Raw genomic sequence first — 17,899 nt, forward strand, 5'->3', positions numbered from 1 at the left:
GAGGGTGCGGAGCAGGACAGGGGGCACGTGATCACTATGAGGGTTCGGTGCAGGACAGGAGCCACGGGATCACTATGAGGGTTCGGTGCAGGACAGGAGCCACGTGATGACTATGAGGGTGCGGAGCAGGACAGGAGCCACGTGATGACTACGAAGGTGCGGAGCAAGACAGGAGCCACGTGATCACTATGAGGGTGCGGAGCAGGACAGGGGGCACGTGATCACTATGAGGGTTCGGTGCAGGACAGGAGCCACGTGATGACTACGAAGGTGAGGAGCAAGACAGGAGCCACATGATCACTATGAGGGTGCGGAGCAGGACAGGAGCCACGTGATGACTACGAAGGTGCAGAGCAGGACAGGAGCCACGTGATCACTATGAGGGTGCGGAGCAGGACAGGGGCCACGTGATCACTATGAGGGTGTGGAGGACAGGGGCCACGTGATCACTACGAGGGTGCAGCGCAGAACAGAAGCCACAAGATGACTATGAAGGTGCGGAGCAAGACAGGAGCCACGTGATGACGACGAGGGTGGGAGTAAAAAAAGCATAGCAGCTTCCCGTATTAATATGTTCGCACCCATTATGATCTGTTCCAGCTTTTGGCTTTGAGAAGTGCATGGAGTGTGGAGACTATGAGTGTGCTGCCTAACAGTGTGTGGACCACAACAGGAGCCACTTGTCGACCTGCCCTATGACCTTGCGCACTTGGAGGTCAGAGTCTGTAGGCGGCACTTGGAGGTCAGAGTCTGTAGGCGGCACACTGGGCTGCCTTGTAGATTGGGGCTCCAGAATACATGCCAGTGTGTATTGAGGCTTTGTACCACGTTGGCCAGTGGATAAATAGATGAAAGTTGAGAGTCCTCAGTTGTTGATACCTATTTTTGGCTAACTATAAAAGATGCTGACAATTCCAAGTTTTGGAGACTACTGAGGTCTCTCCGTGCCTGATATAGACACCTCAGTAGTCTCCAAAGCTTGGAATTGTCAGCATCATTTTTAGTTAGCCAAAAATAGGTATCAACAAGTGAGGACTCTTCCCTCCATAACTGTGTGGGTATCATCAGTGTTTCTTTCTCGGCACCCCAGGTGGCAGCGCTGTGCCCGGGGCAGATGGAGGGTGGCTGCTGTAATTACTGGAGGTGTTTGGTTGTGAAGGGTCTGGACGAGGCAGAGAAACAGATGTGTCTGGCTCTGCAGACTGCCGGGCGCACCAGTGAAAGGTGCATTGTCTGGGGTCACATAGGAGCTGCACTGGGGGTGTGAAAGGTTACGGAGCAGCCATCGCCTGATACAAGGTTCTGCCTCTGAAGCCAGACCCCGCACAGCCTGGGCAAAAACTCACAAAAATACACACAGAGGACTCCCTGAGTGTGGGGGCAACGCTCTGCCGAGGGCACAGTGATGGAAAGTGTTCCTGTGAGGTTGTGGTTATTATGATGTCCCTGCACATGGCGTATAATGTGACTAAACACACAAACACAGCGGCGCTGCCCGCGTCAGCACCAGAAAAACACTCATTTCATAAACAATATAGAAAAAAGAGCAAAAATAAGCCGGCGCGTACCGGTCCTCCGTGCCCTCCCCCACCCAGGACTAGAGGACAACACTCTCACCTCATGGACCTGTCACCTCACCCATTGACTACAGTGTTAAATATTGGTGATTGTCAGAGGTGATGTCTCTATGTTACATGGACAATGTCACCAGGAAGTCCTATCCCTAATTCTATACAGTTAGCGATATCTACAAAAACATAGGATATAGTGTAACCAACCTTACTCTACCATGGAGGTTCATGATAGGGTTACCCTGACTCTATCACCCTGACTCTATGGTAAGATCACCCTGACTCTATGGTAAGATCACCCTGACTCTGTGGTAAGATCACCCTGACTCTATGGTAAGATCACCCTGACTCATGATAATTTCCCCATAATTCCCTGGTAGGATCACCCTCACCTTATGGCAGGATCACCCTCACCTCATGGCAGGATCATCCTGACTCCATGATAAGTCGCCCCAAATTCCCTGGTAGGATCACCCTCACCTCATGGTAGGATCACCCTCACCTCATGGCAGGATCACCCTCACCTCATGGCAGGATCATCCTGACTCCATGATAAGTCGCCCCAAATTCCCTGGTAGGATCACCCTCACCTCATGGTAGGATCACCCTCACCTCATGGTAGGATCACCCTCTCCTCATGGCAGGATCATCCTGACTCCATGATAAGTTCCCCCAAATTCCCTGGCAGGATCACCCTGACCTCATGGCAGGATCACCCTTTACCCCATGGCAGGATCATCCTGGCTCCATGATACGTTCCCACTGATTGCCTGGTAGGATCACCCTCTACTCATGGTAGGATCACCCTCACCTCATGGTAGGATCACCCTGGCTCCATAGTAGGTTTTACTCGATGATAGGGTCACACTGACTCTTTGGACAGACATAGGGAATTTCTAAGGTCACAAATCCTCTAAAGTGAGTTCCTGGATCAAAATGAAACCAGATCTTTCACAATTAGCGATACCAAAGCTTCACCTTATTGTAGACAATGTACAAGAAGTTACAACTCACCACAGACAATAACTACAGTATGTCTGGATGTGTATCAAGCTCTGAAAATATCTGAAGATATAAAGCGTTCCTTGTTGTTCAAGAATGTAATGGTGGATCCATCACCTTGAGCATCCAAGAAGGGATTGCAAAATTTGGTGAATATGGTGTCCGTAGCTAATAGAGATCATCAGACCCTTGGGTTGTTCCCCTTCAAACAATCACTTGTCACTCAATAATCAGGTGATCGTCCTGTATCCCAGTTGATCAAGAGAAACCTGTAACAAGTGTTCAACTTCCCTGCAGCACCGCCACAGGAGAAAAGTGGAATTACATGATGTTTAATGGGAAGTCCAAGTCCAGGGTCCTCCTGAGAGACTCTTAAGGTCTCATACATTTTCAGAGTAATACGCCCCATCCCCCACCCAGTATGTATTTGTTATTTTCAGCATAAGCGTTAATATAACATGAATGTGGAGGTAATGTAAGCGTCTGTGTCCTCCGGGGTCCTGCCGGCAGACAGAAGTGCGCTTGTCCAGTCTTCAAAGTTCAGGTGACCGTGTTTCTGATCTACGTAAATATAATTAAAGTCGTTTTTGTGCCATTAATAAAGAGATATTTGTACAACATTTCCACAGCGGCACAAAGACCACCTTTATGTGGTAGCAGCTTCCACCGGAGTCCAATTTATACAAAAAAAATTGTATTTTTAGCCTTAGACTGTTTTTGGATGGAGCCTGTGGAAAAAGGAGCATACCCCTAGCCGTCCCCCATAGATGGCCGCTCCAAGGATTACTGCGCCCATATAATGTGCTGCTCAGTAGGCGACAGGGTCAGACGCCATGGACGGCAGGGATAGATCTCCGGGGAGTGGGGTTACTGTCAGGACATGTATATATGGGGTGCAGGACCAGGGAGGTGCTGGTCCATAGTCACACAGGTCACATGTGATACATCAGCTCTGTAACCACGATGTAACAACATGACACAGGACGACTGTCACTCCTGGCCTGAATGAAGGCATGCAGCGACTAACAGGGGCCCCATTCATGCCTGATGCCAGAGGGGCCGGCACGCATTAGCATTCTTAAAGGGACATGTCAGTATAGCCACTGCCTGATCCTGGATCTCTGCTGGCAGTGTCCTGGGATCTCTGGGCTCAGGTCTCCTGGATCTCTGCTGGCAGTGTTCTGGGATCTCTGGGCTCAGGTCTCCTGGATCTCTACTGGCAGTGTCCTGGATCTCTGGGCTCAGGTCTCCTGGATCTCTGCTGGCAGTGTCCTGGGATCTCTGAGCTCAGGTCTCCTGGATCTCTGCTGGCAGTGTCCTGGGATCTCTGGGCTCAGGTCTCCTGGATCTCTACTGGCAGTGTCCTGGATCTCTGGGCTCAGGTCTCCTGGATCTCTGCTGGCAGTGTCCTGGGATCTCTGAGCTCAGGTCTCCTGGATCTCTGCTGGCAGTGTCCTGGGATCTCTGGGCTCAGGTCTCCTGGATCTCTGCTGGCAGTGTCCTGGGATCTCTGGGCTCAGGTCTCCTGGATCTCTGCTGGCAGTGTCCTGGGATCTCTGGGCTCAGGTCTCCTGGATCTCCGCTGGCAGTGTCCTGGGATCTCTGGGCTCAGGTCTCCTGGATCTCCGCTGGCAGTGTCCTGGGATCTCTGGGCTCAGGTCTCCTGGATCTCTGCTGGCAGTGTCCTGGGATCTCTGGGCTCAGGTCTCCTGGATCTCTACTGGCAGTGTCCTGGATCTCTGGGCTCAGGTCTCCTGGATCTCTACTGGCAGTGTCCTGGGATCTCTGGGCTCAGGTCTCCTGGATCTCTGGGCTCAGGTCTCCTGGATCTCTGGGCTCAGGTCTCCTGGATCTCTACTGGCAGTGTCCTGGGATCTCTGGGTTCAGGTCTCCTGGATCTCTACTGGCAGTGTCCTGGGATCTCTGGGCTCAGGTCTCCTGGATCTCTGCTGGCAGTGTCCTGGGATCTCTGGGCTCAGGTCTCCTGGATCTCTGCTGGCAGTGTCCTGGGATCTCTGGGCTCAGGTCTCCTGGATCTCTGCTGGCAGTGTCCTGGGATCTCTGGACTCAGGTCTCCTGGATCTCCACTGGCAGTTTCCTGGGATCTCAGGTCTCCTGGATCTCCACTGGCAGTTTCCTGGGATCTCAGGTCTCCTGGATCTCCACTGGCAGTTTCCTGGGATCTCAGGTCTCTTGGATCTCTGGGCTCAGGTCTCCTGGATCTCCGCTGGCAGTTTCCTGGGACAACAGACGAGGGGTGACACCCATCGGCCACAGAGAGCACTGCAGCCGCACACAAATATTTACATATGGAAATAAGGGCAAGAAGATCTTAAAGGGCCGCAGCCTGAGGCCGGGAATGAATGGTCTCTGACAGTCCTGTATGTCTGTAATAAACCTGACTCCCAGCACATACAGACCCAGTATATAATTATATACTCTATAGACCTGATATACAGACCCAGTATATAATTATATACTCTATAGGCCTGATATACAGACCCAGTATATAATTATATACCCTATAGACCTGATATACAGACCCGATATATATTTATATACTCTATAGACCTGATATACAGACCCAGTATATAATTATATACTCTATAGACCTGGTATACAGACCCAGTATATCATTATATATTCTATAGACCTGATATACAGACCCAGTATATAATTATATACTCTATAGACCTGATATACAGACCCAGTATATAATTATATACTCTATAGACCTGGTATACAGACCCAGTATATAATTATATACTCTATAGACCTGATATACAGACCCAGTATATAATTATATACTCTATAGAATATATTTATAAATATATATCATTGTAAATCCTATAGGGATCCTGTCCTGATACCTGTCCCTGCTGTATAATATCAGTCACCCAATATCATCAACCCCACAAGATCAAGATCACTCCCAAGATTACGGTCCCCGGTCCTGAAAAGGTTAAAAGCGTGGGAAAACACTGGGTATCGTCTCCGGAACGAGTTTTAGAGGAACAAAAGGGGTTAATGCACTCCCAGAATAACAGCTATTAACCCCCTTCTGACGTCACCGCCCCTGCCATGACGTCACGAGCAGCGCGAGCCGATACAAGACTATATTAGACTGCCGGCTGCTGGGGCTGATACATTGTAAACAGCGGCTCCCGCACCGATACAATGTATCCAGCATGGCCCCGCCCCTTCACTCTGCCTTAAAGCGGCAACGCCGAACCGCCTGGCAGGCGCCCAGCGGGAGGGGGCGCTACTACTGCAACCACATCTGTACATAGCCAGGGGAGGGAGGGATGGATGGATGGATGGATATGAGATAGATAGATAAAAAATGCATCAGTGTAAGCACCACATACAGACAATATACTTCAGAAACAGATAACATACCTCAGAGTAGGGTATATAATCCAGAGAAAGGTAATATACTCCGGACACAGGTGATATAATCCAGAGACAGGTGATATACTCCAGAGACAGGTGATATACCCCACAGACAGGTGATATACCCCAGAGACAGGTAATATACCCCAGAGACAGGTAATATACCCCAGAGACAGGTGATATACCCCAGAGACAGGTGATATACCCCAGAGACAGGTGATATACCCCAGAGACAGGTGATATACCCCAGAGACAGGTAATATACCCCAGAGACAGGTAATATACCCCAGAGACAGGTGATATACCCCAGAGACAGGTGATATACCCAAGAGACAGGTAATATACCCCAGAGACAGGTGATATACTCCAAAGACAGGTGATATACCCCAGAGACAGGTGATATACCCCAGAGACAGGTGATATACCCCAGAGACAGGTGATATACCCCAGAGACAGGTGATATACTCCAGAGACAGGTAATATACCCCAGAGACAGGTGGTATACCCCAGAGACAGGTAATATACCCCAGAGACAGGTGATATACCCCAGAGACAGGTGATATACTCCAAAGACAGGTGATATATCCCAGAGACAGGTGATATACCCAAGAGACAGGTAATATACCCCAGAGACAGGTGATATACTCCAAAGACAGGTGATATACCCCAGAGACAGGTGATATACTCCAGAGACAGGTGATATACCCCAGGGACAGGTGATATACTCCAAAGACAGGTGATATACCCCAGAGACAGGTGATATACCCCAGAGACAGGTAATATACCCCAGAGACAGGTGATATACCCCAGAGACAGGTAATATACCCCAGAGACAGGTAATATACCCAAGAGACAGGTGATATACCCCAGAGACAGGTGATATACCCCAGAGACAGGTAATATACCCCAGAGACAGGTGATATACCCCAGAGACAGGTAATATACCCCAGAGACAGGTAATATACCCCAGAGACAGGTGGTATACTCCAGAGACAGGTGATATACCCCAGAGACAGGTGATATACCCAAGAGACAGGTGATATACCCGACAGACAGGTAATATACCCCAGAGACAGGTGATATACCCAAGAGACAGGTGATATACCCCAGAGACAGGTAATATACTCCAGAGACAGGTGATATACCCCAGAGACAGGTGATATACTCCAAAGACAGGTGATATACCCCAGAATACGGCTGATATACTCCAGTGACATGTATTATAAACCAGTGACATGTATTACACATGTATTGTACACAAGTGACATACATTACAATGCACTCACATGTATTAACCATTTATATGTATTACACATCGGCGCAGAATTATAAGACATGTGACATATATTATTCACCATTTCACATGACAGGTAAGATAACAGCCTTACATGGGCAGTCCCATGTAACAAAGTAAGAGGATAATGGGAGAAAGAGTCATCAAAAGGTGGGGTGCAGGTGCAGCTATAGGGAGACCAGAAGGTGGGGTGCAGCTATAGGGAGACCAGAAGGTGGTGTGCAGGTGCAGCTATAGGGAGACCAGAAGGTGGGGTGCAGGTGCAGCTATAGGGAGACCAGAAGGTGGGGTGCAGGTGCAGCTATAGGGAGACCAGAAAGTGGTGTGCAGGTGCAGCTATAGGGAGACCAGAAGGTGGGGTGCAGGTGCAGCTATAGGGAGACCAGAAGGTGGGGTGCAGGTGCAGCTATAGGGAGACCAGAAGGTGGTGTGCAGGTGCAGCTATAGGGAGACCAGAAGGTGGGGTGCAGGTGCAGCTATAGGGAGACCAGAAGGTGGGGTGCAGGTGCAGCTATAGGGAGACCAGAAGGTGGGGTGCAGGTGCAGCTATAGGGAGACCAGAAGGTGGGGTGCAGGTGCAGCTGTAGGGAGACCAGAAGGTGGTGTGCAGGTGCAGCTATAGGGAGACCAGAAGGTGGTGTGCAGGTGCAGCTATAGGGAGACCAGAAGGTGGTGTGCAGGTGCAGCTATAGGGAGACCAGAAGGTGGTGTGCAGGTGCAGATATAGGGAGACCAGAAGGTGGGGTGCAGGTGCAGCTGTAGGGAGACCAGAAGGTGGGGTGCAGGTGCAGCTATAGGGAGACCAGAAGGTGGTGTGCAGGTGCAGCTATAGGGAGACCAGAAGGTGGGGTGCAGGTGCAGCTGTAGGGAGACCAGAAGGTGGTGTGCAGGTGCAGCTATAGGGAGACCAGAAGGTGGGGTGCAGGTGCAGCTATAGGGAGACCAGAAGGTGGGGTGAAGATGCAGCTATAGGGAGACCAGAAGGTGGGGTGAAGATGCAGCTAAAGGGAGACCAGAAGGTGGGGTGCAGATAGAGTGGAGAAGTAGTAACACACATGTCCCTTCTGCCAACAGGGCACATTTCAGGGATACCTGGTCATCAGCAATGTCACATCTTTACAAAGGGAGATGTCAGCAAGCAGGGGACACCATCCTGAGGATCAGCAGGGGTTGAGCCAGAGATAACAACCTCTGACCTAGTGATGATTTCACAGGCTGATGACATCACTAGGGTCAGAGACAGGTGACATTACATCAACTGTCTCATAAACAGGTCACATAATGTGACAGGCACAAAGGACAAACACAGGTAAAATACTGTCAATAGATTATAGGACAAGTAATATCACTAATGTCACATACAGGGTATATAATATCACTAATGTCACATACAGGACATATAATATCACTAATGTCACATACAGGATATATAATATCACTAATGTCACATACAGGGTATATAATATCACTAATGTCACATACAGGACATATAATATCACTAATGTCACATACAGGATATATAATATCACTAGTGTCACATACAGGACATATAATATCACTAATGTCACATACAGGACATATAATATCACTAATGTCACATACAGGGTATATAATATCACTAATGTCACATACAGGATATATAATATCACTAATGTCACATACAGGGTATATAATATCACTAATGTCACATACAGGACATATAATATCACTAATGTCACATACAGGGTATATAATATCACTAATGTCACATACAGGACATATAATATCACTAATGTCACATACAGGACATATAATATCACTAATGTCACATACAGGACATATAATATCACTAATGTCACATACAGGACATATAATATCACTAATATCACATACAGGACATATAATAATACTAATGTCACATACAGGACATATATCATCACTAATGTCACATACAGGACATGTAATATCACTAGTGTCACATACAGGGCATATAATATCCCTAGTGTCACATACAGCACATATAATATCAATAGTGTCACATACAGGACATATAATATCACCAGTGTCACATACAGGACATATAATAATACTAATGTCACATACAGGACATATAATATCACTAATGTCACATACAGGACACATAATATCACTAGTGTCACATACAGGACATATAATATCACTAATGTCACATACAGGACATATAACATAACTAATGTCACATACAGGACATATAATATCACTAGTGTCACATACAGGATATATAATATCACTAATGTCACATACTGGACATATAATATCAATAGTGTCACATACAGGCCATATAATATCACTAATGTCACATACAGGACATATAATATCACTAGTGTCACATACAGGACATATAACATCACTAATGTCACATACAGGACATATAATATCACTAATGTTACATACAGGACATATAATATCACAAGTGTCACATACAGGACATATAATATCACTTATGTCACATACAGGATTTATAATATCACTAATGTCACATACAGGGAATATAATGTCACTAGTGTCACATACAGGACATATAATATCACTAGTGTCACATACAGGACATATAACATCACTAATGTCATATACAGGATATATAACATCACTAATGTCACATAAAGGACATATAACATCACTAATGTCATATACAGGATATATAACATCACTAATGTCACATACAGGACATATAACATCACTAATGTCACATACAGGACATATAATATCACTAGTGTCACATACAGGACATATAATATCACTAATGTCACATACAGGACATATAATATCACTAGTGTCACATACAGGACATATAATATCACTAGTGTCACATACAGAACATATATCATCACTAATGTCACATACAGGACATATAATATCACTAGTGTCACATACAGCACATATAATATTTCCAATGTCACATACAGGGCATATAATATCACTAGTGTCACATACAGGGCATATAATATCACTAATGTCACATACAGGATATATAATATCTCCAATGTCACATACAGGACATATAATATCACTAATGTCACATACAGGACATATAATATCACTAATGTCACATACAGGATATATAATATCACTAATGTCACATACAGGACATATAATAATACTAATGTCACATGCAGGACATATAATATCACAAGTGTCACATACAGGACATATAATATCACTAATGTCACATACAGGACATAGAATATCACTAATGTCACATAAAGGACATATAATATCACTAGTGTCACATACAGCACATATAATATCTCCATTGTCACATACAGGACATATAATATCACCAGTGTCACATACAGGACATATAATATCACAAGTGTCACATACAGGACATATAATATCACTAATGTCACATACAGGGTATATAATATCACTAATGTCACATACAGGACATATAATAATACTAGTGTCACATACAGGACATATAATATCACCAGTGTCACATACAGGACATATAATATCACTAATGTCACATACAGGACATATAATATCACTAATGTCACATACAGGACACATAATATCACTAATGTCACATACAGGACATATAATATCACTAATGTCACATACTGGACATATAATATCACTAATGTCACATACAGGGTATATAATATCACTAGTGTCACATACAGGACATATAATAATACTAGTGTCACATACAGGGCATATAATATCACCAGTGTCACATACAGGACATACAATATCACTAATGTCACATACAGGGCATATAATATCACTAGTGTCACATACAGGACATATAATATCAATAATGTCACATACAGGACATATAATATCACTAGTGTCACATACAGGACACATAATATCAATAATGTCACATACAGGATATAAAATATCAATAGTGTCACATACAGGACATATAATATCACTAATGTCACATACAGGACATATAATATCACTAATGTCACATACAGGGTATATAATATCACTAGTGTCACATACAGGACATATAATATCACTAATGTCACATACAGGACATATAATATCACTAGTGTCACATACAGGACATATAACATCACTAATGTCACATACTGGACATATAATATCACTAATGTCACATACAGGGTATATAATATCACTAGTGTCACATACAGGACATATAATAATACTAGTGTCACATACAGGGCATATAATATCACCAGTGTCACATACAGGACATACAATATCACTAATGTCACATACAGGGCATATAATATCACTAGTGTCACATACAGGACATATAATATCAATAATGTCACATACAGGACATATAATATCACTAGTGTCACATACAGGACACATAATATCAATAATGTCACATACAGGATATAAAATATCAATAGTGTCACATACAGGACATATAATATCACTAATGTCACATACAGGACATATAATATCACTAATGTCACATACAGGGTATATAATATCACTAGTGTCACATACAGGACATATAATATCACTAATGTCACATACAGGACATATAATATCACTAGTGTCACATACAGGACATATAACATCACTAATGTCACATACAGGACATATAATATCACTAATGTCACATACAGGACATATAATATCACTAGTGTCACATACAGGACATATAATATCACTAATGTTACATACAGGACATATAATATCACTAATGTCACATACAGGACATATATCATCACTAATGTCACATACAGGACATATAATATCACTAATGTTACATACAGGACATATAATATCACAAGTGTCACATACAGGACATATAATATCACTAATGTCACATACAGGACATATACTAATACTAGTGTCACATACAGGACATATAATATCACTAGTGTCACATACAGGACATATAATAATACTAATGTCACATACAGGGCATATAATATCACTAGTGTCACATACAGGACATATAATATCACTAATGTCACATACAGAACATATATCATCACTAATGTCACATACAGGACATATAATATCACTAATGTCACATACAGGACACATAATATCAATGATGTCACATAAAGGACATATAATATCACTAATGCTACATACAGGACATATAATATCACTAGTGTCACATACAGGACATATAATATCACTAGTGTCACATACAGGACATATAACATCACTAGTGTCACATACAGGACATATAATATCACTAATGTCACATACAGGATATATAATATCACTAATGTCACATACAGGACATATAATATCACTAATGTCACATACAGGACATATAATATCACTAGTGTCACATACAGGGCATATATCATCACTAATGTCACATAAAGGACATATAATATCACTAGTGTCACATACAGGACATATATCATCACTAATGTCACATACAGGACATATAATATCACTAGTGTCACATACAGGACATATAATATCACTAATGTGACATACAGGACATATAATATCACTAGTGTCACATACAGGACATATAATATCACTAATGTCACATACAGGACATATAATATCACTAATGTCACATACAGGATACATAACATCACTAATGTCACATACAGGACATATAATATTACTAATGTCACATACAGGGTATATAATATCACTAGTGTCACATACAGGACATATAATAATACTAGTGACACATACAGGACATATAATATCACATACAGGACATATAATATCACTAGTGTCACATACAGGACATATAATATCACATACAGGACATATAATATCACTAATGTCACATACAGGACATATAATATTACTAATGTCACATACAGGGTATATAATATCACTAATGTCACATACAGGACATATAATATCACTAGTGTCACATACAGGGTATATAATATCACTAATGTCACATACAGGACATATAATATCACTAATGTCACATACAGGACACATAATATCAATGATGTCACATACAGGACATATAATATCACTAGTGTCACATACAGGGTATATAATATCACTAATGTCACATACAGGGTATATAATATCACTAATGTCACATACAGGACATATAATATCACTAATGTCACATACAGGGTATATAATATCACTAATGTCACATACAGGACATATAATATCACTAATGTCACATACAGGACATATAATATCACCAGTGTCACATACAGGACATATATCATCACTAATGTCACATACAGGACATATAATATCACTAGTGTCACATACAGGACATATAATATCACATACAGGACATATAATATCACTAGTGTCACATACAGGACATATAATATCACATACAGGACATATAATATCACTAATGTCACATACAGGACATATAATATCACTAATGTCACATACAGGACATATAATATCACTAATATCACATACAGGGTATATAATATCACTAGTGCCACATACAGGACATATAATATCACATACAGGACATATAATATCACTAATGTCACATACAGGACATATAATATCACTAGTGTCACATAAAGGACATATAATATCACTAATGTCACATACAGGACATATAACATAACTAATGTCACATACAGGGTATATAATATCACTAGTGTCACATACAGGACATATAATATCACTAATGTCACATACAGGACATATAATATGACTAATGTCACATACAGGACATATAATATCACAAGTGTCACATACAGGACATATAATATCACCAGTGTCACATACAGGACATATAATATCACTAATGTCACATACAGGACATATAATATCACTAATGTCACATACAGGACATATAATATCACTAATGTCACATACAGGACATATAATATGACTAATGTCACATACAGGACATATAATATCACTAATGTCACATACAGGACATATAATATGACTAATGTCACATACAGGACATATAATATCACTAATGTCACATACAGGACATATAATATCACTAATGTCACATACAGGACATATAATATGACTAATGTCACATACAGGACATATAATATGACTAATGTCACATACAGGACATATAATATCACTAATGTCACATACAGGACATATAATATGACTAATGTCACATACAGGACATATAATATCACTAATGTCACATACAGGACATATAATATCACCAGTGTCACATACAGGACATATAATATCACTAATATACGAGAGGTGAGATACATTTCGGAAGTGTCACACATGTATAATACTGTCACTGGAGGTAGGATGAAGTCACCAGGGCAGTGCACAGGTAGGTAGGGCAGGTGACCCGAGTAAGGGGAACGTCACAGATCTATTACTTGACCAGCAAAGAATAGTCACTGACACAGAAACTGGACTGCAGAGGATAGTCACAGTATATGACCGGCAGAGGATAGTCACAGTATATGACCGGCAGAGGATAGTCACAGTATATGACCGGCAGAGGATAGTCACAGTATATGACCGGCAGAGGATAGTCACAGTATATGACCGGCAGAGGATAACCACAGTGTATGACCAGCAGAAGACAGTCTCAGACACGATACCTGAACGGCAGAGGATAGTGACAGTACATGGACACTAAAGGATAGTCATAGTGAATGACCGGCAGAGGACAGTCACAGTATATAACAAGTAGAGGACAGTCACAGTATATAACAAGTAGAGGACAGTCACAGACACGGTACCGGACCGGGAGAGGACAGTCACAGTACACGGACAGCAGAGTAAGAGACACGGTACCTGTAGGATCCAGTGGAAGGTTTCGCCCACCAGAGGGAATCCCATGGAGCCCCGGGGCATGGGCAGTTTGCAGGACTTGTCCCGGGTGATCGCCCAGCGCCACTGCCACAACTGCCGGGACACGAGGAGGAGCAGCGCCAGGGAGAGGAGGCACAGAGCCAGGGCGGCCAGGACCCACAGCACCATCATCTGCACAGCACCTGGAGACACAGACACATCACACTGCAGCCCCTGCTGCTCCAGCCTCTTATATACCGGAGGGGAGGCTGCGGGCTGGAGGCCAGGTGCTCCCTACTGGCTGCTGTACTGAGGGGAGGGGATGATCCCTCTACTACTACTACTACTACTGTACACTACTGCTACACCTAATACTACTCCTCCTGTCCTCACTGCTCCAGCCTCTTATATACCGGAGGGGAGGCTGCGGGCTGGAGGCCAGGTGCTCCCTACTGGCTGCTGTACTGAGGGGAGGGGATGATCCCTCTACTACTACTACTACTACTGTACACTACTGCTACACCTAATACTACTCCTCCTGTCCTCACTGCTCCAGCCTCTTATATACCAGAGGGGAGGCTGCGGGCTGGAGGCCAGGTGCTCCCTACTGGCTGCTGTACTGAGGGGAGGGGATGATCCCTCTACTACTACTACTACTGTACACTACTGCTACACCTAATACTACTCCTCCTGTCCTCACTGCTCCAGCCTCTTATATACCAGAGGGGAGGCTGCGGGCTGGAGGCCAGGTGCTCCCTACTGGCTGCTGTACTGAGGGGAGGGGATGATCCCTCTACTACTACTACTGTACACTACTGCTACACCTAATACTACTCCTCCTGTCCTCACTGCTCCAGCCTCTTATATACCGGAGGGGAGGCTGCGGGCTGGAGGCCAGGTGCTCCCTACTGGCTGCTGTACTGAGGGGAGGGGATGATCCCTCTACTACTACTACTACTACTGTACACTACTGCTACACCTAATACTACTCCTCCTGTCCTCACTGCTCCAGCCTCTTATATACCGGAGGGGAGGCTGCGGGCTGGAGGCCAGGTGCTCCCTACTGGCTGCTGTACTGAGGGGAGGGGATGATCCCTCTACTACTACTACTACTGTACACTACTGCTACACCTAATACTACTCCTCCTGTCCTCACTGCTCCAGCCTCTTATATACCGGAGGGGAGGCTGCGGGCTGGAGGCCAGGTGCTCCCTACTGGCTGCTGTACTGAGGGGAGGGGATGATCCCTCTACTACTACTACTACTACTGTACACTACTGCTACACCTAATACTACTCCTCCTGTCCTCACTGCTCCAGCCTCTTATATACCGGAGGGGAGGCTGCGGGCTGGAGGCCAGGTGCTCCCTACTGGCTGCTGTACTGAGGGGAGGGGATGATCCCTCTACTACTACTACTACTGTACACTACTGCTACACCTAATACTACTCCTCCTGTCCTCACTGCTCCAGCCTCTTATATACCGGAGGGGAGGCTGCGGGCTGGAGGCCAGGTGCTCCCTACTGGCTGCTGTACTGAGGGGAGGGGGATGATCCCTCTACTACTACTGTACACTACTGCTACACCTAATACTACTCCTCCTGTCCTCACTGCTCCAGCCTCTTATATACCGGAGGGGAGGCTGCGGGCTGGAGGCCAGGTGCTCCCTACTGGCTGCTGTACTGAGGGGAGGGGATGATCCCTCTACTACTACTACTACTACTGTACACTACTGCTACACCTAATACTACTCCTCCTGTCCTCACTGCTCCAGCCTCTTATATACCGGAGGGGAGGCTGCGGGCTGGAGGCCAGGTGCTCCCTACTGGCTGCTGTACTGAGGGGAGGGGATGATCCCTCTACTACTACTACTACTGTACACTACTGCTACACCTAATACTACTCCTCCTGTCCTCACTGCTCCAGCCTCTTATATACCGGAGGGGAGGCTGCGGGCTGGAGGCCAGGTGCTCCCTACTGGCTGCTGTACTGAGGGGAGGAGGATGATCCCTCTACTACTACTACTACTGTACACTACTGCTACACCTAATACTACTCCTCCTGTCCTCACTGCTCCAGCCTCTTATATACCGGAGGGGAGGCTGCGGGCTGGAGGCCAGGTGCTCCCTACTGGCTGCTGTACTGAGGGGAGGGGGATGATCCCTCTACTACTACTACTACTACTGTACACTACTGCTACACCTAATACTACTCCTCCTGTCCTCACTGCTCCAGCCTCTTATATACCGGAGGGGAGGCTGTGGGCTGGGGGCCAGGTGCTCCCTACTGGCTGCTGTACTGAGGGGAGGGGGATGATCCCTCTACTACTACTGTACACTACTGCTACACCTAATACTACTCCTCCTGTCCTCACTGCTCCAGCCTCTTATATACCGGAGGGGAGGCTGCGGGCTGGAGGCCAGGTGCTCCCTACTGGCTGCTGTACTGAGGGGAGGGGATGATCCCTCTACTACTACTACTACTACTACTGTACACTACTGCTACACCTAATACTACTCCTCCTGTCCTCACTGCTCCAGCCTCTTATATACCGGAGGGGAGGCTGCGGGCTGGAGGCCAGGTGCTCCCTACTGGCTGCTGTACTGAGGGGAGGGGATGATCCCTCTACTACTACTACTACTGTACACTACTGCTACACCTAATACTACTCCTCCTGTCCTCACTGCTCCAGCCTCTTATATACCGGAGGGGAGGCTGCGGGCTGGAGGCCAGGTGCTCCCTACTGGCTGCTGTACTGAGGGGAGGGGATGATCCCTCTACTACTACTACTACTACTGTACACTACTGCTACACCTAATACTACTCCTCCTGTCCTCACTGCTCCAGCCTCTTATATACCGGAGGGGAGGCTGCGGGCTGGAGGCCAGGTGCTCCCTACTGGCTGCTGTACTGAGGGGAGGGGATGATCCCTCTACTACTACTACTACTACTACTGTACACTACTGCTACACCTAATACTACTC

General features: G+C 44.9%; 1 protein-coding gene across 1 annotated transcript in view; it reads right to left on the reverse strand.

The window, feature by feature from the left end:
• CYP26B1 (cytochrome P450 family 26 subfamily B member 1) overlaps positions 1-17,899 on the reverse strand; it is a 63,130-nt gene that overhangs the window by 25,377 nt on the left and 19,854 nt on the right. The window contains exon 2 of the mRNA XM_072126391.1: positions 14,920-15,119. Within this exon, the coding sequence (XP_071982492.1) occupies positions 14,920-15,108 (189 nt within the window). The 5' untranslated portion in view covers positions 15,109-15,119. The remainder of the gene's footprint in view (positions 1-14,919; positions 15,120-17,899) is intronic.

This window comes from Engystomops pustulosus, chromosome 1, assembly GCF_040894005.1.
Source record: "Engystomops pustulosus chromosome 1, aEngPut4.maternal, whole genome shotgun sequence".
NCBI classification, from domain to species: domain Eukaryota; kingdom Metazoa; phylum Chordata; class Amphibia; order Anura; family Leptodactylidae; genus Engystomops; species Engystomops pustulosus.